At 35.2% G+C, this 26845-nt stretch overlaps 1 protein-coding gene across 4 annotated transcripts in view; it reads left to right on the forward strand.

The window, feature by feature from the left end:
* Positions 1-26845, forward strand: part of STAG1 (STAG1 cohesin complex component) — a 441577-nt gene that overhangs the window by 263777 nt on the left and 150955 nt on the right. For 3 of the 4 annotated variants that reach the window (XM_089910049.1, XM_022582560.3, XM_089910050.1), the window contains one exon: positions 12468-12672. In XM_089910049.1, coding sequence (XP_089766175.1) covers positions 12468-12672 — 205 coding nt within the window. Of the gene's footprint in view, positions 1-12467; positions 12673-15548; positions 15694-26845 lie in introns of those variants that run through there. The other variant, XM_022582561.2, reaches the window with a different exon arrangement.

Here is a 26845-nt window from a genome sequence, read left to right on the forward strand (position 1 = left end):
GTCCTCTGCATTGGCAGGCGGATTCCTATTCACTGCACCACCAGGGAAGTCCTAATTAGGCATTCTTAAACAAAAGAGTTATGCCTCCTACAGGAGTCAAGGGGAAAAGAATTCTTTGCTTCCTGTTGTGAATAAACCCACCCAGATGACCACACCAGAAACAGAAGTCATTTTTGTCCATCAGTCACTTACTTCAGTAGATTTTATTTCTTTAACGTTTGAATATTTATCATGACCCTGCCGTTTCGTCTATCATTATTGTTACTATCTTAAACTGTCTCTGCCCTCACCCTTCTGTTTTTGGATTGACTGCAGTGGTAAGTCACCTTTGCTCCATTTCTTTCACCTTTTCTTCTATTTTCCATATTGGAACCAGAAATATTTTTTTAAAACTCATAGCTGTTGCTGAAAATCCTTCAGTGACCATTTACTGTCTCTAGAATAAAGTTTGGCTTCCTAAGCCTTTTTTGATCCAGCCCCATCTTTCTTCTTGGTTACAAAATCTGTTTTAGATTCCAAACTTAAAGTAGCTCTGTGCTCCCTTTTTTGTATCTTTGTTTATAGGCCTTCGCTAATGCTACTGCCTAGAATGCTGTTGACCCTGTTTCCCCTTCCCAGTTGCTTCTGCAGAGAATTGACACTCCTTTCTAAGTACTACGTATGCTTGTCAAGTTCCTATCATTGTATTTAATTCACTTACTATTTTTTTACATGTTCATCTTCTCAATTAAAATAGAGTTTCTTTAGGGGATGGGAGAAATGGGGAGAAGTTGGTCAAAGAGTATAAATTTCCATTTATAAGATGAATAAGTTCTGGTGATCTAATGTACAGTAGTAGTATGTATTACATACTTGAAACTTGGTAAGAGAGTAGACCTTAAATGTTCTCACCAAAAAAAGAAAAAAAAAAGCAATGTGATGGGATGGAGATATTAGCTAATGCAATGATGGTAATCAGTTTGCAATACACGTGTATTAAATTGACATGTTGTATACCTTAAGCTTACACAATGTCATCTATCAATTATATCTCAATAAAGCTGGAAAAAAAATAGAGATTCTTAGAAGAAGACCCTTGTTCTGCTCATCTTTATGTGCCCAAGGACCTGGTGTAGTGCCAGAGCATATTTGTTGCTTAATAAATGTATGAATAGATAAATGGGTGGGTAGATGTATAGTTTCTTCAAAGAAGTGTTTGCAAATTACTGTTTTAAGCAATAGTGGTATATATCTTTGGGTAAGTCTATTGAAATTAGGGAACCAAAAGCCATGTTTCACCAAAAATAGGTAACTTTTTTTGTGACATTGCCCATCCGCTGGGTTAAAAATCAAGCCTCTTGGATTTATTCCTAGAGAATGTTTTATCTCTTTAGATATCTGTGGTTTGTGACCACATTGGGTTCCCAAATATCAAATGCTTAGGGATTAGGCAGTTAGCCTTCTACCTCTGTTAGCTGCATGGCTCTACCTTGCAGTGGACCTCTTATAAGGTGGTTATTCTAATCCCAGTCAGAGGCTCTCAGTCTTCTACTTTTTGTTGTTGGCTCTTGTCTCTGAAGCTTGACACCCTTTATCCCACCCCCCATCAGTGTTCCCAAAACTTCCAAAATAGACTTCTTCATTAGTTTCTTGTCTCTCATTTGGGAGCAGAAACAAAGTGTTCCTCCCATGGAAGAATATTAACTAGACAACCTTTCTGTCTTCCAGGGTTATTGGAGTAAACCAGGTGAAGCCCCATTGTAGAGTAGAGAATACATGGATTTTACAATCCCAGAACCAGAACCCTGTAGCTCTATGATGTAGGACAGGTTCTTTAGAACTTATTTTTCTCATCTTTATACATACTAAGAGTCACCACAGTGTATGGATAGTACAAGATCATATACATGAAAAGCACATACCATACGAATACTAGCTATATTATGTTATATTTTGCTGTAGATTTCTCCCCTTCTATTCTTCTGAACATACGTAGAGGAATTGCTTTCTTACTGGACCTTTTTGGTTTGCTCTATGTTATCCTTCTTGCATGTCTCTGCCTGATATTCTTCCTACTCTAAGTTTCTTTCTGCTTTTCTGTACCTGTTACTTATTTGATATGGTTTACCTTTTCATTAGTTTATCAATAAATTTCTTATGCAAAGCATTATAATGAGACTGTCCTCAAAGAACCTAAGTATTAGTGTGGATAAGCCATTTAGGCTACTTGATTATTGTCTTCATTTTATTATTGTTATTTCATTTCTTAGCTATATTGAGAAAAGAAATTACTGCTTTGTGAAGGATGCTAGTTTTCATTACCCTACTGTTCATCATTAACTAGACTGTTCTTTTCACATGGCATGTATAAGTGTATATAACAGGAAGAAATTTATAACTAGTATCAGAGTAAGGCAAGAAACTGCCTTTTGAAGTAGATATGGGAGATTTTCCTTTTCCCAAAATGTTTTTCCTTTTAATCACAATATTTGCACATGATATAAAAATTAAAAGCGGGCTTCCCTGGTGGCGCAGTGGTTGAGAGTCCGCCTGCCGATGCAGGGGACACGGGTTCGTGCCCTGGTCTGGGAAGATCGCACATGCCGCGGAGTGGCTGGGCCCGTGAGCCATGGCTGCTGAGCCTGCGCGTCCGGAGCCTGAGCTCCGCAACGGGAGAGGCCACAGCAGTGAGAGGCCCACGTACCGCAAAAAAAAAAAAAAATTTAAAAGGGACAAAACAGTATACATTTTCAGTGTGGTTAGGAATTGAGCTAGGTTTGTGTTCTATTATTGCTATTATCTTTAGTATACCACAGGCTTCAGATTTTTCTAGTTGTAGGCTGCTGTTGCTTTGTGCTTAGGATACCAGAGGTTTTTTTTCTCAGCGTTTATGCTGCACCCTCAGCTTTCAGCTCTCTCTGCACTCCTGTGCCACAGAGTACTCCTGCTCTACACTCTTGAGTGGTGTGGCTTGTTGCCTGGTGCTATGATGAGGGCATGGGGATTCTCTTTTGTCCTAGTCCTGCCTAAATCTTAAGCAAGTCTTCTGTACCTGGAGGTACTTAAGGACCTTCTCAGCTTTCCTGACCCTCCTTCCTATGGCAGTTAAACTTTGCCTGTGTCTGTGGTTGGCCTTGGGTGGGAATTTCCTATCCACCTCCCAATGCCAGCAGACCTCTGTTTGGTATTGGTATAGGATTCAGGGTCCAGGACAGTGTTTTGTCTCCCTCTCTCCCATAGTTAAAGGATTTTTTCTTCTACCCTTCTCCTAGCTGTGGTAGGTCTTTGCTGTGCCATAGTGGTGACTCAGTGTACTGATCCTCCCCCATCAGATTAAGGTTTCTGGCTTTTAGGAGAGAAAGGTCTGGAGAAGTGAGCTGAGTTTTTTACCTGTCCCCCAGCAATTGAGGATCATCCTCTGTAGGCCTGCATTAATAAAGGTTTTGTCTTTTCTTCTGTCTAAGGCTTTAATTACCTAGTTGAAACCTGTGGTCACCTCAAAAAATAGCTTTGGAGCGTGTGCAAATTCCTTGTTATTCTACACTGACACTTGATCTTTGACATTTTGTTAACATTTTGCCTGATTTCTCCTTACCTTTTTCTTCCTTGGTTCTGCCACAGATGACAAAGTTTGTATGTCTCCTCTTTTCTTGCAAGGCTTATCATTCTTTGGAATTCAGGTTACTTCAGTTCAAGATGGGCTTAAGAAAAGCTATGATTATTTTATGTTGTTCAGCTTATTTTCATTGTTTGTAACCTTCTATATTCTAACTGGAAGCCAAATCCTGTTGTTACTTCTTTGACTTTGCTTTTAGTGTTGTTGTGTTTTTTTATATAAAAAAATTACTTTTATGTTTATTGAATCTGTTCGAGCTTTATGACTTCTGAGTTTTTTATTATATTTGGAAAAAAGATTTCCCCACTCTGAGACTATTCTTCCTTTATTTTTTTTTACTTATTTCTGAGATATACATTATAAAGTAATAAGTAGAATTATGACTTATAACATTATACCACAACATATAAGATTTTTAGAAATTTCATGTAATGTCTGAAACATATTAACATATTTCCGTACAAATAACCCAAAGAAAGTTTAGTATTAGTTGTTTTTTTGTTTGTTTCTTTTTTTATACTACAGATTCTAATTAGTCATCAATTTTATACACATCAGTGTATACATGTCAATCCCAATCACCCAATTCAGCACATTACCATCCCCACCCCACCGCGGTTTCCCCCGCTTGGTGGACATGTTTGTTCTCTACATCTGTGTCTCAACTTCTGCCCTGCAAACCAGTTCATCTGTACCATTTTTCTAGGTTCCACATACATGCGTTAATATACGATATTTGTTTTTCTCTTTCTGACTTACTTCACTCTGTATCACAGTCTTTAGATCCATCCACGTCTCAACAAATGACTAAATTTCATTCCTTTTTATGGCTGAGTAATATTCCATTGTATATATGTACCACAACTTCTTTATCCATTCGTCTATCAGTGGGCATTTAGGTTGCTTTCATGACCTGGCTATTGTAAATAGTGCTGCAATGAAGATTGGGGTGCATATGTCTTTTTGAATTACGGTTTTCTCTGGGTATATGCCCAGTAGTGGGATTGCTGGATCATATGGTAATTCTATTTTTAGTTTATTAAGGTACCTCCATACTGATCTCTATAGTGGCTGTATCAATTTACATTCCCACCAAGAGTGCCCGAGGGTTCCCTTTTCACCACACCCTCTCCAGCATTTGTTGTTTGTAGATTTTCTGTTGATGCCCATTCTAACTGGTGTGAGGTGATACCTCATTGTAGTTTTGATGTGCATTTCTCTAATAATTGTTGATGTTGAGCAGCTTTTCATGTGCTTCTTGGACATCTCTATGTCTTCTTTGGAGAAATGTCTATTTAGGTCTTCTGCGCATTTTTGGATTAGGTTGTTTGTTTCTTCAATATTGAGCTGCATGAGCTGTTTATATATTTTGGAGATTAATCCTTTGTCCATTGATTCATTGGCAAATATTTTCTCCCATTCTGAGGGTTGTCTTTTCATCTTGTTTATGGTTTCCTTTGCTGTGCAAAAGCTTTGAAGTTTCTTTAGGTCCCATTTGTTTATTTTTGTTTTTATTTCCATTACTCTAGGAGGTGGATCAAAAAAGATCTTGCTGTGATTTATGTCAAAGAGTGTTCTTCCTATGTTTTCCTCTGAGAGTTTTATAGTGTCCGGTCTTACATATACGTCTTGAATCCATTTTGAGTTTTATTTTTGTGTACGGTGTGAGGGAGTGTTCTAATTTCATTCTTTTACATGTAGCTGTCAGGTTTTCCCAGCACCACTTATTGAAGAGACTGTGTTTTCTCCATTGTATATGCTTGCCTCCTTTGTCATAGATTAGTTGACCATAGCTGCGTGGGTTTATCTCTGGGCTTTCTGTGTTGTTCCATTGATCTATGTTTCTGTTTTTGTGCCAGTACCATATTGTCTTGATTACTGTAGTTTTGTAGTATAGTTTGAAGTCAGAGAGTCTGATTCCTCCAGCTCCGTTTTTTTCCTTCAAAACTGCTTTGGCTATTTGGGGTCTTTTGTGTCTCCATACAAATTTTAAAATGATTTGATCTAGTTCCATAAAAAATACCATTGGTAATTTGATAGGGATTGCATTGAATCTGTATATTGCTTTGAGTAGTATAGTCATTTTCACAATATTGATTTTTCCAATCCAAGAACATGGATTATGGAGAGAGTATATCTCTCCATCTGTTGGTATCATCTTTAATTTTTTCATCAGTGTCTTATAGTTTTCTGCATACAGGTCTTTTGTCTCCTTAGGTAGGTCTTTTTGTTGCAGTGGTAGATGGGAGTGTTTCCATAATTTCTTTTTCAGATTTTTCATCATTAGTGTATAGGAATGCAAGAGATTTCTGTGCATTAATTTTGTATCCTACAACTTTACCAAATTCATTGATTAGCTCTAATAGTTATCTGGTGGCATTTTTAGGATTCTCTATTTATAGTATCATGTCATCTGCAAACAGTGACAGTTTTATTTCTCCTTTGCAATTTGTATTCCTTTTATTTCTTTTTCTTCTCTGATTGCTGTGGCTAGGACTTCCAAAACTATGTTGAATAATAGTGGTGAGAGTGGACATCCTTGTCTCATTCCTGATCTTAGAGGAAATGCTTTCAGTTTTTCACCATTGAGAATGATGTTTGCTGTGGGTTTGTTGTATATGGCCTTTATTATGTTGAAGTAGGTTCCCTCTGTGTCCACTTTCTGGAGAGTTTTTATCGTAAATGGGTGTTGAATTTTGTCAAAAACTTTTTCTACATTTATTGAGATGATCACATGGTTTTTATTCTTCAGTTTGTTAATATGATGTATCACGTTGATTGATTTGCATATATTGAAGAACCCTTGCATCCCTGGGATAAATCGCACTTGATCATGGTGTATGATCCTTTTAATGTATTGTTGGATTCTGTTTGCTAGTATTTTGTTGAGGATTTTTGCATCTATATTCATCAGTGATATTGGTCTGTAATTTTCTTTTTTTGTCGTATCTTTGTCTGGTTTTTGTATCGGGGTGATGGTGGCCTCATAGAATGAGTTTGGGAGTGTTCCTTCCTCTGCAATTTTTTGGAAGAGTTTGAGAAGGATGGGTGTTAGCGCTTCTCTAAGTGTTTGATAGAAGTCACCTGTGAAGCCATCTGGTCCTGGACTTTTGTTTGTTGGAAGATTTTTAATCACAGTTTAAATTTCATTACTCTCATGGGTATGTTCATGTTTTCTCTTTCTTCCTGGTTCAGTCTTAGAAGATTATACTTTTCTAAGATTTGTTCATTTCTTCCAGGTGGTCCATTTTATTGGCATAGAGTTGCTTGTAGTGGTCTCTTAGGATGCTTCGTATTTCTGCGGTGTCTGTTGTAACTTCTCCTTTTTCATTTCTAATTTTATTGATTTGAGTCCTCTTCCTGTTTTTCTTGATGACTCTGGCAGTGGTTTATCAATTTTGTTTATCTTCTCAAAGAACCAGCTTTTAGTTTTATTGATCATTGCTATCGTTTTCTTTGTTTTTATTTCATTTATTTCTGCTCTGATCTTTATGATTTCTTCCCTTCTGATAACTTTGGGTTTTGTTTTTTCTTCTTTCTCTAGTGTCTTTAGATGTAAGGTTAGATTGTTTCTTTTGAGATTTTCCTTGTTTCTTTAGCTAGGCTTGTATAGCTATAAACTTACCTCTTAGAACTGCTTTTGCTGCATCCCATAGGTTTTGAATGGTCGTGTTTTCATTGTCATTTGTCTCTAGGTATTTTTTGATTTCCTCTTTGATTTCTTCAGTGATCTCTTGGTTATTTAGTAACATATTGTTTATCCTCCATGTTTTTGTCTTTTTTATGTTTTTTCCCTGTAATTCATTTCTAACCTCATAGTGTTGTGGTCAGAAAAGATGCATGATATGATTTCAATTTTCTTAAATTTACTGAGGCTTGATTTGTGACCCAAGTTGTGATCTGTCCTGGAGAATGTTCCATGCACACTTGAGAAGAAAGTGTAATCTGCTGTGTTTGGATGGAATGTCCTATAAATATCAATTAAATCTATCTGGTCTGTTGTGTCATTTAAAGCTTCTGTTTCCTTATTTAATTTCATTTTGGATGATCTGTCCATTGGTGTAAGTGAGATGTTAAGTCCCCCACTATTATTGTGTTACTGTCGATTTCCTCTTTTATACCTGTTAGCAGTTGCCTTATGTATTGAGGTGCTCCTATGTTGGGTGCATATATATTTATAATTGTTGTATCTTCTTGGATTGATCCCTTGATCATTATGTAGTGTCCTTCCTTGTCTCTTGTACCATTCTTTATTTTAAAGTATTTTATCTGATATGAGTATAGCTACTCCAGCTTTCTTTTCATTTCCATTTGCCTGGAATATCTTTTTCCATCCCCTTACTTTCAGTCTGTATGTGTTCCTAGGTCTGAAGTGGGTCTCTTGTAGACAGCATATATATGGGTCTTGTTTTTGTATCCATTCAGCAAGCCTGTGTCTTTTGGTTGGAGCATTTAATCCATTCACTTTTAAGGTAATTATCGATATGTATGTTCCTATGACCATTTTCTTAATTGTTTTGAGTTTGTTTTTGTAGGTCCTTTTCTTCTCTTGTGTTTCCCAGTTAGAGAAGTTCCTTTAGCATTTGTTGTAGAGCTGGTTTGGTGGTGCTGAATTCTCTTAGCTCTTGCCTGTCTGTAAAGCTTTTGATTTCTCCATTGAATCTGAATGAGATCCTTGCCGGGTAGAGTAATCTTGGTTGTAGGTTCTTCCCTTTCATCACTTTAAGTATATCATGCCACTCCCTTCTGGCTTGTACAGTTTCTGCTGAGAAATCAGCTGTTAACCTTATGGCAGTTTCCTTGTATGTTATTTGTCGTTTTTCCCTTGCTGCTTTCAATAATTTTTCCTTGTCTTTAATTTTTGCCAGTTTGATTACTATGTGTCTCGGCATGTTTCTTCTTGGGTTTATCCTATATGGGACTCACTGCACTTCTTGACTTGGGTGGTTATTTCCTTTTCCATGTTAGGGAAATTTTCGACTATAATCTCTTCAAATATTTTCTCGGGTCCTTTCTCTCTCTCTTCTCCTTCTGGGACCTCTATAATGCGAATGTTGTTGCGTTTAATATCGTCCCAGAGGTCTCTTAGGCTGTCTTCATTTCTTTTCATTCTGGTTTCTTTATTCTGTTCTGTGGCAGTGAATTCCACCATTCTGTCTTCCAGGTCACTTATCCGTTCTTCTGCCTCAGTTATTCTGCTATTGATTCCTTCTAGTGTAGTTTTCATTTCAGTTATTGTATTGTTCATCTCTGTTTGTTTGTTCTTTAATTCTTCTAGGTCTTTGTTAAACATTTCTTGGCATCCTCTCGATCTTTGCCTCCATTCGATCTTTGCCTCCATTCTTTTTCTGAGGCCCTGGATCATCTTCACTATCATTATTCTGAATTCTTTTTCTGGAAGGTTGTCTATCTCAATTTCATTTAGTTGTTTTTATGGGGTTTTATCTTGTTCCTTTATCTGATACATAGCCCTCTGCCTTTTCATCTTGTCTATCTCTCTATGAATGTTGTTTTTGTTCCACAGACTGCATGATTGTAGTTCTTCTTGCTTCTGCTGTCTGCCCTCTGGTGGATGAGGCTATCTAAGAGGCTTGATGGGAGGGACTCTCTTCCATGTTTTCTTTTTTCACACACACACACACACACACACACACACACACTGAGAGAGATAAACTGACACCAAGCATTGTAAATGGATGACCACAACGAAAGCAACAATGATTGCAATTACCAAACATGAAACACTCATACTATGTCATAATATTGACATTCAGTCGAGTAATCCTCCACTGTAACAACTCCTTTACTTTGCAGTGAAAATTCATTTGTATATTTTTTGCCTCTGAGTCCTTGTGGGATTTTTTATTTAAAGAGAAAGTCACAAAAATTATAATCATACTCATCAGTTCACTCAGTCCCATGTAATTAATATTGTTTTCATCTTGATCTTTTGTTAACACTTTAATGAATTCATCAGTTTTCCATTAGAGTTCTGAAAATACTTATTCATTCAGTTCAGCAGTATAGTCAGTTACCAGAAACCTGTACTTGTCAGAGTCTTTTCCATGAATTCCTTGAAGATGAAACCCTTGTATAGGAACATTTTTGCAAAGGCATCAGAGTATACCCAGAACTGTCTGTAAATGACAAAAGACTTAAAAATGACCATGGTTAAAGATTCTTCCATGTTTTCTGCTATTTCTTTTTTTGGTTGAGTATTTTTAAGTGTTTTGATTTCATTAGGAATTTATTTTAGTGTATGGTGTAATACATATCTGATTTTTTTCTAATGAAAAGCCAGTTGTACTGTACCAAAGTCATTTACTGAATAATTCGTCTTTTCCCACTGCTTGTTATTCTACTATAACAGGAATGGATTTGTTTGTGAGTAACAGAAAATCTGACCAACAGTGGCTTTAATTCACAGGAGTTTGTCTCACACAAAATAAATTTGGGAGTAGAGAGAACATGGTTGGTATTGATACTACACCTCAACAGAGCAAAGACCTACATTTTTTCCATCTTTCTCTGTACCATTCTTTATCTTCATACTGTCCCCTCATGGTTGCAAAATGGCTGTTGACCATCAGCACCACATATGAGTTCCAAATCAATGAAAAAGGAAAGGACAGAAGGTTTAAAAGTTAATACTAACCTACTTTGTCCATTTTAAAAGGTTTTTTCCACAGGCCTCATCTAGCATTTACATGTTTTTTTTCTCTGATATGTCTTGCACATTATTTTCTAGGCTACTAATGTATCTCCTATCAGTAACCATCCTTTCCTTCAGTTCATCAACTGAATTTTTTAAGAAATAAAGTATTTTAGGTATATGCAACCTCATATTAATGGCAGCATTATTTACAATAGCCAAACATGGAAATAACCTAAGTGTCCATCAATGGATGAATGGGTGAAGAAAATGTGGTATGTATGCACACGCACACACACACACACACACACACTCAGAGGAATAGTATTCAGTTGTTAAAAAGAGGAAATCTTGCCATTTTGACAACATGGACGGACCTTGAGGACATTACACTAAGTGAAGTAAGTCAGAGAAAGGCAAATACCATATGATCTCACTTATATGTGAAATGAAAATAACAACAACAACAAAACAACACAAAAGAACACTGAGCGAGCTCGTAGATACGGAGAACAGAGTAGTTGCCAGGGGTTGGGGGGAATGGGCAAAATGGGTGAAGTGGGACAAAAGGTACAAACGTCCAGTTGTAATATAAATAAGTCCTGGGGATGTAAAGTATGGTGACTATAGTTATTAATACTGTATTGCATATTGAAAAATTGCTAAGAGTGTAGATCTTAATAGTTCTCATCACAAGAAAAGCAAAATAATTTGTAACTGTTTATGGTGACAGATGTCAACTACACTTATTGTGATTATTTTGTAATATATACAAATATTGAATCATTATATTTTATACCTGCAACTAATGTTATATGTGAATTATACCTCAAAAAAAGTGTGTTTTTCAGTTCCCTAGAGTTTTGTTTTGTTTTATGCTGCATTTGAATCTTTGAAGTATACTTATGTTTTATTTAGGTTTTCCTAAATGGTGATTTTTCTGGCTTCCTTTCCTCTTGCTGTTGGGGCTGTTTAGATAGATTCTTTTCTTTGTACTTTCCTTGGGGCCCAGATCTGGTTGTGAGCACTAAATGGCTGAATCTCACAGTTGGTACAAAGCAAAAGAGGCTCTACCCTGGTGGGCTTTTGTGAAATGGACGCAGCAGGCAGCCTTCAGAGATACCTTTGAGAAGCATCTCCCCTCTCCATCCTGCTACCCTCTCCAGTCTGTGCTCCCACACCCCCAGTCTAAAGAGCAGGGAGGATTCAGCTAGCCCCTTCAGTTCCTTTTTGATGTTCTATAGAGCTTAGTAACCCACATAATACTCATGTAGTGCCAAAATTAACTTTCTTTGGGGGTATTTGACTCACTGCCAAGCTCTTCCCTATCTCTGCTTTCTGTTCCTTGCTCTTGGGATTTCTTGCTGTTCTAAGTGTCACACTAGTTCTCTTTCCTGGGACACCAACAGAGCTCAAGACCTCATTTATAACCAATTTTCCTAACAGCAGTTTGGCCTAGAAAAGACAAATAGCCACAAATTGAGAGTATACAGATAACTATGTTCACAGAATTTCGCACTCTCTGCCTTGTGAATTTCCATTCCTCCACCAAAATGTTTTAGGCTAGAGTGGGAAACCTCTGCTGGGTTCAACTGTCAGTTTCGTATTTTAAACAAGACAACACAATCTCGTGATACCAAGAGCCCATGCTAGATATTTTTCGTTGAAAAGTTAATAAATTCACTCCATAAAATAGAGTTAATTGAAAGTTCATAGTAAAATTGGAAAAAACAGGTTTGCAGTTTCAGATGTGAAAAGTTGGTTTTGGACTTCTTAATGAAGTGCTTATACTCTTGAAACTGTCAATTCTTTAAAGTGTCTATTTAAAATAATTGAAAGATGCTATATGTCACAGGTGTCATCATTAGTTTGATCTGAATTCAGTAGCAAATATCCTTTCTAGTCTAAACTTCAATTCTTTTTTAATTTCCTACTTTAAATTATCTCAACTAGGACCCAAGTACAGCAAAACTGGAACTATTATTTTGAATGAATGGCTTAGAATAATGGATTAAATACTGGTTGTAAATAATAATTTTGAGCACATTAACAATTTAGATGTCGAAGATCAAAACAAGCAAAAAAAAGAGAAAGCCATCTTATGCCCCTTGATTTCTGTCCATATCTACTTTGAGAAAAATGTTCCTTTTCCAGTAGGAGGAAAAAATACTGATCAAACTTGATGTCACATTTAATATGTTCTTTTTTTATCCCTTTTAGGACAGTGGTGATTACCCCCTTACCATGCCTGGACCTCAGTGGAAAAAATTTCGTTCAAACTTTTGTGAATTTATTGGAGTCCTGATTCGACAATGTCAGTATAGCATAATTTATGATGAGTATATGATGGACACAGTAATCTCCCTTTTGACTGGTTTGTCAGACTCCCAGGTCAGAGCTTTTAGACATACAAGTACCCTTGCTGGTAAGTAACCAACATTTTATTTCCTTTTCAATTTAGTTTTGTTAAATATGTTCTATTCTAGTTAAGTTTTATTTAGATTAAATATTAAATTCATTACTTTGCTCTTGAAAAATAGTTTTTCTCCAAAATTCACATGAATGTTTTGTATTCTCTAAGTAAAATGTGTGCCTATTTTGATAACTGGCATTTGATAGTCTTGAGAATGAAAATTGAAATTTTCTGGCGAGTGTTACCAAATCTCTTTCTGAACATGTATTTTCCTGCATTTTTATTTTATAACCAAATAAATTTTAAGAGTCCACCAGGCCATGTTCTTTAGTAAACCCAAATAATAGTTGAAATTCCAAATTCATAGTAGTTTTTCTACTTAATTACATTGCTTCATAGTTCATTGTTATTATACATAAATGTGTAAATTTTGTTTATATATATGTATTTTTAAACAATTCTATCCAATTGTAATAGGTAAGTGTGACCTAGCTGGCATTTTTTCTATTCCTAGTGCTGTAATAACCTAAATGTAATGTCTCTAAAATCAGTTCAGGTAGGTAGGCTGAGTCCTGAAGAACTGACATTATAGTTTTCACTTTTGCTTTTATTTTAGAATTATCTAGACAAATTCTGAGTCAAGTATGTTCTTTTTCCCCTTGTTTTTCCGTAACAAGGTAATTTTGTTAATTTAGCCATCATTCTCAATTCCTCAATGATTTTAACTGTGCTTACCTAGAATGACTAAATGATTGTTCTTTTTCTCCTGTAATACAGAGAGAGAGTATGTGTGTGTATGTACATACACATATATTTAAATACTCCCAAATTACATCCTTTTTAATAGCAATAACTCTGGCTATATTCATCTTGCACATTACCATGACAAAAAATGAGATTTAATTAATTGCATTTCATCTTGAATTTAAATTTCTCATTTATCTAATTTATTGAATGCATTGATTCTTAAACTTTAGCATGCATCAGAATCACCCCCAGGCCTTACTGAAACAGATTGTGTGGCCTTGCCCCCGAGTTTAACAGGTTTCTGGCTGTTGCTGACACTGATACTTTGGGGACTACACATTGCAAACCCTGGATTTAAAATTTTATCATTTTCTGGTTTTACCTGTTGCCTAAAGCCAATGTGATAATTTTATATAGAGTCATCCATATTTTTTTCCACTCCTTTTTCCTTCCTTAATGTGGTTAATACATATTATTAGTTTCCATTATTCCCTTAGTTGCAGTTCTATATGGAGCAAACATGACACACACTTATTCTTTTGAGGGTGTCCTTTTTCTCACTGGGAAAAGAGGAAGATCTTTTACTTAATTTTATCTTTTTTAAAAAGGTAAAATCACACAATTTATTGTTGAAAAAATTTTCTATATAGAACAAACATCAAACATATTTTATTCTGTGTTTTGAGAGTATCCTCTTCCTCATTATTAGGAATAAAAAGAGATCTTGTACCCAGTTGTAACTTTTTGAAAAGGTACTGTAAATATACTATTTATTACTTAAAAGTTATCTGATGCTATACAATTTTTCTTTCTAATTTCATCACTTTTAGAATCTTCTGCCCTTTATGTTTGCTTTTTTTCTTTTCTTTATATTTTCTGTTTACTTTTCATCTTTCTTTTATCTACGTACAGTAATTCCTGCTTAGCTGGTTTTCAGATGCATAGTAAATCCAGTGATTTGAAATAAAACTTAAACATAAGATAGAAGTTACTTCTGAATAGCCAAAATTACTGCCATAAACAGTTATTATCTAGTTTCCCAATGCCAAGAGAGAAAGAGAAGCAAGTGTTAGATTGGAGGGCAAGTGTTAGATTTTCTGTCCTGCTGACAGAATTGTGAAACGATAATTTATAACAAAAAAGACAAAAAAAAATTGCTTACAGATATGAAGATACAGAGCAATCTGGAGCTCCTCTGTAGCGGCCAGCTACCTCTGCTTAATCCAGAAACCTGTGTGCATTTTATATAAAAGACTAAATATATGCCACATACTCTATTTATGAACACAAGAGAAGGAATAGTATATTATAGAAATATACAGAATATTTTGAGTTTTAAAACATTTCAGTTTCCTGAAAAATGCAGTTTAATTCATTTGCATTTGTCCTTCACTGCCATGTAAATGAAATATTACTGTATTTTACTGACTTTATGATGGTCCATTTCAGCTCTTCTTTCCATTGGCCCATTTTCAGTGACTTTTATTATTGTTTTTCGTATATTTATCCCTTTGGTAATCTATACATTGCTAATTTTATGTGTGCTTAAGCATATTTTAATTATGGCTTTCCTCCTATTTCTTTTGAGTTGAGTTGCTCCCTCCTCCTTCCAGTGCCTTTCTGTCTTTCTTTTCTCACAATTTACCTGTGATCATGATAGCTTTTAAAACTGCCTGATAAATGCCATTTGGTTTTCTCCTCAGCTTTTTTTTATATCATCTAGCCTATTTGTATTTGTTAATTACTTTTCAAAATCAGAAATCAAGAAAAATAGGAGTTCAATGTTATGTTTATACTTATTTTTTAAAAGTTAACCTATTTTTCAACTTATTCTCAAATTTATTTCAAAATATTACTGTAATTTCTCTGTGTACATTAATGATCATGTCTTCCAAAGCTCAGTTTCATAAAAAGTGAGACATCAGTCACCTACCCAACAACAAAGCACAGAGATCTTGCTGAGAACTTAATTTCAGGCTGGATAATAATTATCCATCTTTTCAAGGATTATTTTCTTTTCATCTTTGCTCTCTTCTCTGGTACCCCCTCCCTTTTTTTCTTTTATGATATGTGTATAAGGGGTAGATTAAAAGATAATCATTTTTATTCACTTTGCAGGAGGAGTCTTGGGGACTAGATAAAATGGGCAGGAACATTTAATCCTCTGCTTCAAAGACTATGTGCATGGACAGTTACAAGGCAGTTATGGCCAGATATGATTATCGGCTTTGGAATAAAATGCTCCTTGACATTGCTTATATCTTAGCTGAGAAGAGAGACAATCAGGTTAGTTGTTTTGTAGGGTACAGACAAGATAAGTTTTAGAGCTTCATAAATCATCAGAGTGGTTTTATCAATAGTACTTTTAATCTATTTTCCAAATATCCCATTTTCTTGTTATTAGTTAATAATATGTCCCAATTGTCAGTGTTTATGCATTGCATTTACTTGTATACTTTTGTCACATTTTTACTAAAATTTTAATCATTTTGTAGTTCTTCAGGTTTGTTTATTCTCCAGGTAGAAGTAGTCTCATTTTCCCAGTAAACTGTGCTTTCTCCCTTCTTTTTGGAATTCTTTTTACCATTAAATTGAAACAGACTGTTAGCAATTACATTTTGTATTATATTTTCCTTATTTTTTTCTATTCTTTTAATTGGAATTGTAAAGCATACTCTCCTATATGTCTGACTCAGCTTAATAAAGAAGCTTTACACTGTAATAAAGTTTTCATTACCAATTTATCTTCAGAATTAAGTGCCTTTGTTGCTTTTCTAAATAGCTATCTCAGACATATTAGAATAGAACATAGTTTGTGGATTTAATTTATATAAGCAGTATTTTGTCATTATTATTTTGGTGGATTTACAATCTGAGGCTGGCCATATTTTCTTTCCCCAATTTCATGGAATCTTCATGAAAAATATTTTCCTCCTCCAGCTCAAAAACAAGTAGGTTTCCCTTTGTTTTACCACTGTGGTGTTTGGTATTATAAAGATAATTCTACTCTCAAAGCATCTATTTTTTAGATTTATAGTTATATTATACTTAGGCATTTGTTTTTAAAATGTATGCCAATATGTTAGAAGTTGGTGACTTCAAATTTTTGTTAGATGGCGAGATGAATAATGTTGGTTTACCTTTTTTATCTTTTGATGTTTTCTCACCTGCATAATTTTCTATGTTACAAATAGATTGATACTGGCTACCTCTCACTTCTAAAGTGAAAATGCTAATTTGAACAAAGGGGGATTAAGACTACAAAATTTTATTAATAATAGCATGGTGATTGATTCTGTTCTATATTTTTCTAAAATGAATTCTGAAAAAATTAGAAAATGTGGTTAAGATCATCATATGACAGTCAGGTGGCTCATTATGCTGGGAGGCCAGTCTTTACCACTAGTTAACAATAATAGGTCACTCTCAGATTCTTGCGGAAGTAAACATTTCTTTGTATCTCATTGTTGAACATTATTATATTGGTATATGGTTGATTTTATATTGACATATGATTTGTTGTTGATTAACATTTTTTTACCAAGTCAGCATCTCTGGACTTTTACTCTGAGAAAAGAAAAGCTGTAAGAAATTCTTTGTTCTCCCATCACAGACTGAAAATAATCTTGTCTCAGTAAATTGATGTCTTTTCTTTGGCTTTTGGTTGCTGAAACCATATAATATAGGGTTCATAGAATGGGTTCTGGACCAGGCTGTCTGAATACATATCCCTTTCTGCCTTTTGCTAATTGGGTAATTTGGACAAGTCCTTTTGGCCTCACTTTCTTCATATGCAAAGTGGGAAAGATAATGATAGCTACCTCATTAAAAGAAATTAAGAAAGCTTGAACTAGTGCCTGACATTTAGTAAACTGCAGCTGTTATTCTGTAATGACAGTAGGAGCCAGTAGTGTGTGCAGTGTTTCCCTTCACTCGTGTTTTTTTTTTCCTCAGAATTTATTGAACACCTACTATTTTCGTAATAGAAGACATTGCAAATGGGGAAATCAGAAACAAGTAAATAAACAGATCTTTCAAAAACTGCTATTAAGAAAACTAACAGCATGCACTTTCATTTTTACATATCTTTTTGGCTCTCACATGCCAAATTCTATTTATTAAATTCAGTAGGTATTTTATAACTCTTAACCAGACTGAATATTTCTGGTTGCTATGGTTAGAACCTCAAAATTTTAGGTCAATCTGGCATCATCAAAGAGCAGACTGTAGAGTATAAATAAGTTCTCTTCCTTAATTTCTTTATACTTTCCTTTTATTCATTAAAGAAATTTTTACTTTCTCATTGCTTTGTGTTTTCACCAATGCATTTTTTTTAACTTTAATACCTTTGTGTTTCTCGTTGCTCCTCTAGATATAACACTTTTTTTTCACCTTTCTAGAATTTGTATGTAGTAGACTTTTGGTGTTCTCATGAGATTAATGCCCAATAATAGACCAAATTTGTGAGTGCCACTATATCATATAACTGTACACATAAAATACAGTAAACTTTTTAAATGTAATTACTCTTTCAAATGTAAATATAGGTATCTAGAGTAATGTTTTATGTTTTCTAGTTACAGAAGTATCATTTTCTTAGATTTATCGCCTTTACTTTCTGTCATCAGGTATGAAAATTAGTTTTGGGGGCTAGTTTTTGTAAAGAAATTATGATTTTTAAAATCATTTTATAATCATATCTTTTATGTATCAACTTGGTAACCTTGGACAAGTTACTTAACTTTAGTGCCTCACTTTCCTCATCTGTATAGTATTGCTACTAATAGTCCCATTTTATAGGAGTGTTGTGAGGCTTAAATGAAATAATTCGTGTTAAATGTTTCACACATACAAGTCATTCAGTAAGTGTCTGATATTATAACTGTGATAGAATGGCAGAGCTTGCTTGGTTTGGCTCTAAAGAGGATAGAGAAATTGAGAAAATTTCTTGTAGATTTTTCATTAATACTTCCATGTTGTATGTTTAAACATTTTCTGTACATATAAAATTACATATACAACTTACAAAGAATTCAGAAAAGGAGAAAAGTACAAAAATAAAAATTAGCCATAATCATACCACTTCTTAATTTTGTTATGACATGTTGGTGTTTCCTTTTATGTGAGGATTTTTTATTTTATTTTTAAACAAATAATAGGATGTTATAATCAATTTTGTGGGGTACATTTTCTGTACTTTTAATTTTTTACAATTATGTTTGATAAGGCTGTGTTGTTTTCTAAAATCTTTATGTCCTTTAAGTTATTTAACTTTTCTGCCATTATTTGGATCCTTTGTCTTTTGTTGAAACCTCTATCTTTGGCCTGCCCTTTTTTCTTTTTTTTTTTTTTTAATTTATTCTCTCCTTTTTGGTTAGCATGTTTTTTGATAGGTTCTTGAGAAAAAGAGTATTGGAAAAGTATATATTTGAGATTTTACATGCCTGAAAAATTATTCTTACATTTAATTGAACCAATGTGGAACTTATTGAAAATTTTTTTCGGAATTTTTCCTCTTGTTTCCAGTATTGCTGTTGAGAAGACCAATCCTGTTTCAAAGTTCTGATTCTGATCCTGTTTCTTGTCTTTGGAAGCTTTATGTTCTTTTTGTTCCTGATTTTCTGAAATATCATGGTGATATACCCTAATGTGTGTATATAATTCCCATTCATTATGCTGGGCACTCTTTATAGAATACATATTACTTGGATGTTAATCTGTTGAATCAATCCTGAGTTTCTTGTTATTTCTCTTTTAGCTTCCATTCCTTAGTCTTTTTGTTCACTTTTCTTGTATTTCTTCAACTTTATTGAGCTTAATTTCCATTATCATTTTAAATATTCTGAGAGTTCTTTTGCATTATCCAAGTCTTTTTTTTTTTAACATTGTTTCATGGATGTAACATTTTCTTTTATCTCTCTTTGACAACGTTAATTATTACTCTGAAGGTTTTTTTTTTTTACACCCTACTCTGACCTCTTTTCCAATTCTCTGCTTTTATCAGTGTCTTTCATGTTGGAAACGTTCCTTAAGTATCTATTCATTGGCTTTCTAGTCATTGCTGACAATGAGACACTAAAGAGCAGATTGCCAGAGAGGGTGGGGGTTGGGGGTGGCATGGGTGTGTGTGTGTGTTGTGTTTGACAGGGAGGGGCAATGGCTCTGGCCTCTTTGGTGAGCATCACTGTAGGGTGGTCCTGTGGTCACATACCATTTTCACTGTGGACCCTAAGCTCTTGATATTGATAATTATTTTTCCCTGGGGAAGTTTAGCTTCTTTGCAGAAGGATCTTTCAATCTCCTTAAGTCTGTTTGCTGTCCGCCATTTGGGAGTTAGTTATACAGGGTGAAGGAGCACCCAGGGCACTCTGCACTTCACCTGTATCCCTCCTCTGTGTCTGATGAGTCCAAATCTCTGGTTTATATTCTTCAGGGAATAAACTTTCTGGACTTCCAAGATGAGTGTATGTTGGGGAAATTGCCTGACTGCCTAGGTTTGAGTGGAGATTTAATTACTTACTATACAAACTTTGAAATAATGCTCCTGTTTTCAGACCTTATTTCACTTCATCTTCTGTGGACACCAATACTTCTCCAATTCCTTAATGCTTTTGGGTTCTACAGAGCAAAATTGTTTTTCTTTTTGTATTTCTTTAGATATAGTTGTCAAGCTTTTTCAACCATTTGGTTTGATTTGCATGCTTCATCCATCTGCTTTTCATATACATATATTGATACATTGTGGTTTGGGGTTGCAGGTAATTTTCTGGATTTATTGAAGAAGAAAATTGTTTTCTCATTATTTTGGTTGGGTTTTTAAGAGACAGGGATTGATTAAATGTTTATTATTTGGAAAGAAGAAGTTTATTTTAAGCCTTTTTGTTTTTTTAAATAAGTTTTTTAAAACTAAAGAAGGAACATAATTGCAATGGAATACTACTCAGCCATAAAAAATAATGAAGTAATGCCATTTGCAGCAACATGGGTAGACCTAGAGATTATCATACTAAGTGAAGTAAGTCAGAAAGACAAAGGCCATATGATATCACTTATATGTGGAATCTAAAATATGATACAAATGAACTTATTTACAAAACAGAAATAGACTCAGACATAGAAAACAAACTTATGGTTACCAAAGGGGAAAGGGGGTGGGGGAGATAAATTAAGAGTTTGGGATCTGCAGATACCAACTACTATATATAAAACAGATAACAGTGTTGAACTGTATAGCACAGGGAACTATATTCAATGTCCTGTAATAAACCATTATGAAAAAAATATGTATATATGTATAACTGAATCACTTTGCTATACACCAGAAACTCACACAACATTGTAAGTCAACTGTACTTCAATTTAAAAAAAAAAAAGAGGGAATATAATCATACCTCTCTTTAAAATTTAGTTTTGTCCCATTATCATATATATTTCCAGGGTTTATAGTAATAGTTTTCAGAAGTATAGTAGGTATCACTAAATATAAAGACAGCTTTTTAGTTTTCATTTTTATGTTGAAGAACACATAAATGCAAATTATTGAATAGTAAATAAAAGGGCCAGTGTCCATAATCTTAATTTTAACCATCCCATTTGCCAATAATCTCTTTTGTTCCAGTTTTTGTTTTATATGGTCCCAGCTCCAACATTGTTTTTCTTCTATTGGGGCTTTAAATTCTTTGATACTCTGTTTTTTAGTGTTCTTGATGTCCTCACTGCCTCCACTTTCCTAGCGTAGATTCTGTTATTCAGATTTATTATAATCATGTCCTTCTCATGAAGGATCCTCAACATCCTTGCCCTCCATTATACCCCCTAGGAAAACCTCATATTACTACCTGTTCCATACCTACACAAGTGGAGCTGAAAGTGGCTATAGAACAACACATAGTTATAATGGCTGGGCATTTTACATTTTTCTCTCAAGTGGACCTTTAGTGCTGCCTAGCAATCCTATTACAGTATTCTATGCCATGGATATTCCTACTTTCTTATAAGATTATTTCACACCTTCTCTTCAAACCTGTAGCATCTGCTATCCTCTTTTCTTCACAATTAGCTGATTATCTTGCTAGCTTTATAGAGACAGAAGAGAATCCTTCAGTGATTAAACCTACTTATCTAGGTGTACCAGTACACATATACTCTGCTTTTTCTCTTATTACAGTACTATCTATCTAAGGTTAGTCCTTGCCCTTGTGCAGTAGATCCAATTCCTGTTCACCGCCTCAAGAACTTTACTCTTCAGGGTGTTTTTTCTCTCTGTCCTGCTTCAGTTCTCCCATCCCCTTTATCATTATATTAATATGCTATAACAGCGTTTATCTTTTAGAAACACTCTGTATCAGTTAGGGCTCTTCAGAAACACAGACCCATCGGGAGATATACTTAGTTACTTATTTTCTTATTTGCATACACACACAAAGATATATATATTGGGGGAGAGGAAGATTTATTTTAGTGAATGGCTCACACAATTTGGGAGCTGGCAATTTTAAAATCTGTAGGGCGGGCCAGCAGGCTAGAAACTTAGGCAGGAGTTGTACAGTCTTGAGGCAGAAATTGTTTTTCTAGGAAACCTCAGTTTTTGCTCTTAAGGCATTCAGCTGATTGGATGAGGCCACCACATTATTGAAGGTAGTCTCCTTTACTTACAGATGTTAATCTTATCTACAAAATACCTTCACGGTAACACCTGGATTAGTGCTTGATTAAATAACTGGACCGTAGCCTAGCCAAGTTGACACATAAGACTGACCATCACACCCTCCCTTGTTTCCACATGCTCCTTAATTACAGTCCTATTTTTCTCCTTTTCTTTATAGCAAATCTTAAAGAATTATTTCTGTTTACTGTCTCTACTCACTCTCTTCTTATTCTCTTTAAACCCACTCCAGTCAGGTTTCTATCTACCTGTTCACTGCCTTTGCTCTTGTTGAGGTCAGCAGTACCTTCTTAGTGTCATCTTTCTTGAAAGACATAGCTACTTCTTCCTTCTTGAAGCGCTGTTTTGGTGGACTGTAGAAAGCTAGACTGTAAATATTGAATTATCTCAGACTCAATCTAAAGACGTTTTTATCTTTATTCACTCCTCAGTGAATAAAGTAAAAACCAATTCCATGTTTTTATTATTTCTATTAAAAAATAATGGTAGTGAAATCACAGCAAGATCTTTTTTGACCCACCTCCTAGAGTAATGGAAATAAAAACAAAAATAAACAAATGAGACCTAATGAAACTTGAAAGCCTTTGCACAGCAAAGGAAACTATAAACAAAATGAAAAGACAGCCCTCAGAATGGGAGAAAATATTTGCAAACGAATCAACAGACAAAGGATTAATCTCCAAAATATATAAACAGCTCATGCAGCTCAGTATTTAAAAACAGACAACCTGGGACTTCCCTGGTGGCGCAGTGTTTAAGAATCCACCTGCCAATGCAGGGAACACAGGTTCAAGCCCTGGTCCGGGAAGATCCCACATGCCTTTGAGCAACTAAGCCCGTGTGCCACAACTACCAAGCCTGCGAGCCACAACTGCTGAGCCTGCGTGACACAACCACTGAAGCCTGCACGCCTAGAGCCCGTGCTCCACAACAAGAGAAGCCACTGCAATAAGAGGCCCATGCACCACAACTAGAGAAAGCCCCCGTGCAACAAGGAAGACCCAACACTGCCAAAAAAAACAACCCAATCAAAAAATGGACTGAAGACCTAAATAGACATCTCTCCAAAGAAGACATACACATGGCCAAGAGGCACATGAAAAGCTGCTCACCATCACTAATTATTAGAGAAATGCACATCAAAACTACAATGAGGTATCACTTCACACCAGTTAGAATGGGCATCATCAGAAAATCTACAAACAACAAATGCTGGAGAGGGTGTGGAGAAAAGGGAACCCTCTTGCACTGTTGGGGGGAATGTAAATTGATACAGCCACTATGGAGAACAGTATGGAAGTTCCTTAAAAAACTAAAAATAGAATTACCATATGACCTAGCAATCCCACTACTGGGCATATACCCAGAGAAAACCATAATTCAAAAAGACACATGCACCCCAATGTTCATTGCAGCACTATTTACAATAGCCAGGTCACGAAAGCAACCTAAATGCCCACTGATAGATGAATGGATAAAGAAGTTGTGGTACATATATACAATGGAATATTACTCAGCCATAATAATGAACGAAATTTAGTCATTTGTAGAGACGTGGATGGACCTAGAGACTGTGATACAGAGTGAAGTAAGTCAGAAAGAGCAAAACAAATATCGTATATTAACACATATATGTGGAATCTAGAAAAATGGTACAGATGAACCGGTTTGCAAGGCAGAAATAGAGACACAGATGTAGAGAACAAACAAATGGACACCATGGGGGGAAAGTGGGGGTCAGTGGGATGAATTGGGAGATTGGGATTGACATATATACACTAATATGTATAAAATAGATAACTAATAAGAACCTGCTGTATAAAAAATAATTAATTTAAAAAAATGATGGTGAGAGAGTAATGCTGTCATACGATTTAAAATTCCAGATTTAAAAATGTTATATGGTGAAATGTCAGTGTTCTACCCATGGCTCTCAGCCATCAAATTCCCTTCTCCGAATACAACCAAAGTTGCCTGTTTCTTTTATATCTTTCCAAAGATTTTATGAATATGATAGCACATACATACTCAGTGAGAGACAGTATGGTGTAGTGGTTAAGAACTTAGACTATGGTGCATGACGGCTGTAATCAAATTCTGTCTCTGCCAGTTACTGGCTGTGTAATTGCCAAGTCTCTTAGCCAATCTATACCTCAGTTTTCTCTTATGTATAAAAGAAATAATTATAGTACTTAACTTGATAGAGTTGTGAGGTATAAATGAATAAGTGTGTGTAAAGAGCTTAGAAGAGTGACTGGCACATAATAATAAATAATTCATTCCTTCTTCATGCGTAAATGATATTATAATATACACAGTGACAGGCATCTTGCCTTTTTTCCACCAAGAAGTTTATTGGCAGACTTTACAGCACATATAAATCATGCCTCATTTTTTTCTAGTGGCTGAATAGTCGTCCATTGAATCGATATGCTATCCAGTTTAATGGCTCTAAAAACCAATATTTTTATGATGTATATCTATTAACCATCTCCACTTAGATAACTAATAAGCACAAGACATTCTAATTACCCTTGCCTCTCCTATTTCTCTCATTTCCTATATTATCATATTCTTTTAGCTCTACCTTGAAAATATATTTCAGATCTAACTTTCTCTCCACCTACTGCTACCACTTCAATCCAAGCTAGCATTGCTTTACTGAGTTGCTCAAGGCCAAAAACTCGAGAATCATTATTGTAAGCTTTTGGCAAAATATGTTCAGTTCTCTTTCAGTGTTCTTCTATTTGGTCTCCCTTCTTCCACTTTTACTCTTCTCTAGTCTGTTCACATAGCATTTAAAAGTATAAATCAGACTATTTCTCACCCACACCAAAATTTCCAGTGGGTCTTATCTCATTTAGATTTTTTTTTTTTTTTGCAGTTCGCAGGCCTCTCACTGTTGTGGCCTCTCCCGTTGTGGAGCACAGGCTCCGGATGCGCAGTCTTAGCGGCCATGGCTCGCAGGCCCAGCTGCTCCATGGCATGTGGGACCCTCCTGGGTGGGGGCACAAACCCGTATCCCCCGCATCAGCAGGCGGACCCCCAACCACTGCGCCACCAGGGAAGCCCTAGATTTAATTCTTGAGTCCTAATTAGATCCTAGTAAAACTCTTACAACCTGGCCTTTTGATTTCCTCCTCAACCTTGTCTCCTGCTTCTGCCTATTTCTGTGTTTCAGCCACACTAAGTACCTTGCTCTTTTAAAGAGTCCCCTCTCATAACAATTTACCTCATAACCTTTGCACTTTTTATTCCCTCTCCTTGGGACATTTTCTGTCATATAATCATGCTCATTGCCTCATGCATGCTTAAATATGAGCTCTTCAGAGAGACCTAGCCACCCCACTTGCTCTCTGTCCTTTTTACCATACTTTACTTTTTTTAACCATATTTTTTTCTTTAACTGATAGATTTTTTCATTTGTATATTATCTATTGATATATTATTTTCTCCTCACTAGAAGATAAAAATCATGGAAGCAGATACTCTGTCTCATTCACTTTTGTGCTTCTAGTACACAAAACAATGCTCAGTACTTATGGATTGGTAAATGAATGGGGATGCACTAAATAAGTGTTTTTTGAACTCTCGGTGGTGAAAGACCAGTTTTTTAATTATGATCTTAGTGTCATTTTATTACTAGATTCAGTAGACATAAGATTATTCTGTCAGATTGTTATAAAAATTTCTAAAAAACTTACTTCCAAATTTATACTTTTAATGAACTGGTAACAAGCCATTTGTGGTCAACACATATTTGCAGAACACATTCTTAGTAGCACAGCAGTAGAACAAGTTTGCCATTCTGTAGCCAACAGTTAAAATATGAAGGCTAAATTAAGTATTCTCCTTGGTAGACAAAGAGAAGGCACTTCAAAGCCCACATCACAGAAACCAGGCTGAATTACTGGATTTATAAAATTCTGTTAGTAATACCAGTAAAACTTAATTAGTGCTCAGTCTATGCAGGAATGAGTCTTTTTTCAGTGGACTCAATGATCCCTATCACAATCCCCATGTTGTATCTATATCGTTAAGTTAGAAGTCTCTCCTCAGTAGCTGTTTATTTGCTTATATGTTAGTATGTAAAGTGAAAATTTCAGTGAAGTTTAAATTTTACAGGTCCATAAACATCTCAGTAAATACTGCTCTATCATATCTAATATGTTTCTGAAAATATATTGATCATTTTGCATTTTTTTTTAGTATGTTGATATATTTTGTTTATATATACCTAGGATGGGAGGAGGGTCATTACACAATGACAGCTGGAGTTTGGGTTCTGGGTTCCCAAGGAGATATATAGCTGAAGACAAAAAACAATTAAGTTCAAGAAAATTTGTGTTTCAGATTCTGCTGGTGAATTCCAGCCAGGGTTGGTGTTAATTTTAATGCTTTCCAACTCCTTGATCTTCAATTCATTTTATTTTAGAGATCTAGAAGTATAAACTGAATTAAGGCCCATTTGGGTATGACTTTGTATGCTTAGGGCAAGCTCTGTTAAACTGTTATCTGTTATCCCTGACTTGGGCAATTTGAATGCACCAGATCCCCTCTGCCTTTGAGCTATTCTTTTTTATACAGATTAATTTTAAGAGTGCTTTTAACCTTCAGAGGTATTCTACCGACAGTTTGTAAAATGCTGTAAAATCACTAGCCTATATTTTGAAACACAAGAAGATTTTTCAATTTATTATATTTAGATGCCGTATCTCAGGAAAAGGGAAACATTTTCATTTAAATGCATTTCTAACTACTCACTAACTTACA

Source organism: Delphinapterus leucas, chromosome 4, assembly GCF_059928025.1.
Source record: "Delphinapterus leucas isolate spDelLeu-1000000601 "Yukka" chromosome 4, BTC_Dleu_Yukka2, whole genome shotgun sequence".
NCBI classification, from domain to species: domain Eukaryota; kingdom Metazoa; phylum Chordata; class Mammalia; order Artiodactyla; family Monodontidae; genus Delphinapterus; species Delphinapterus leucas.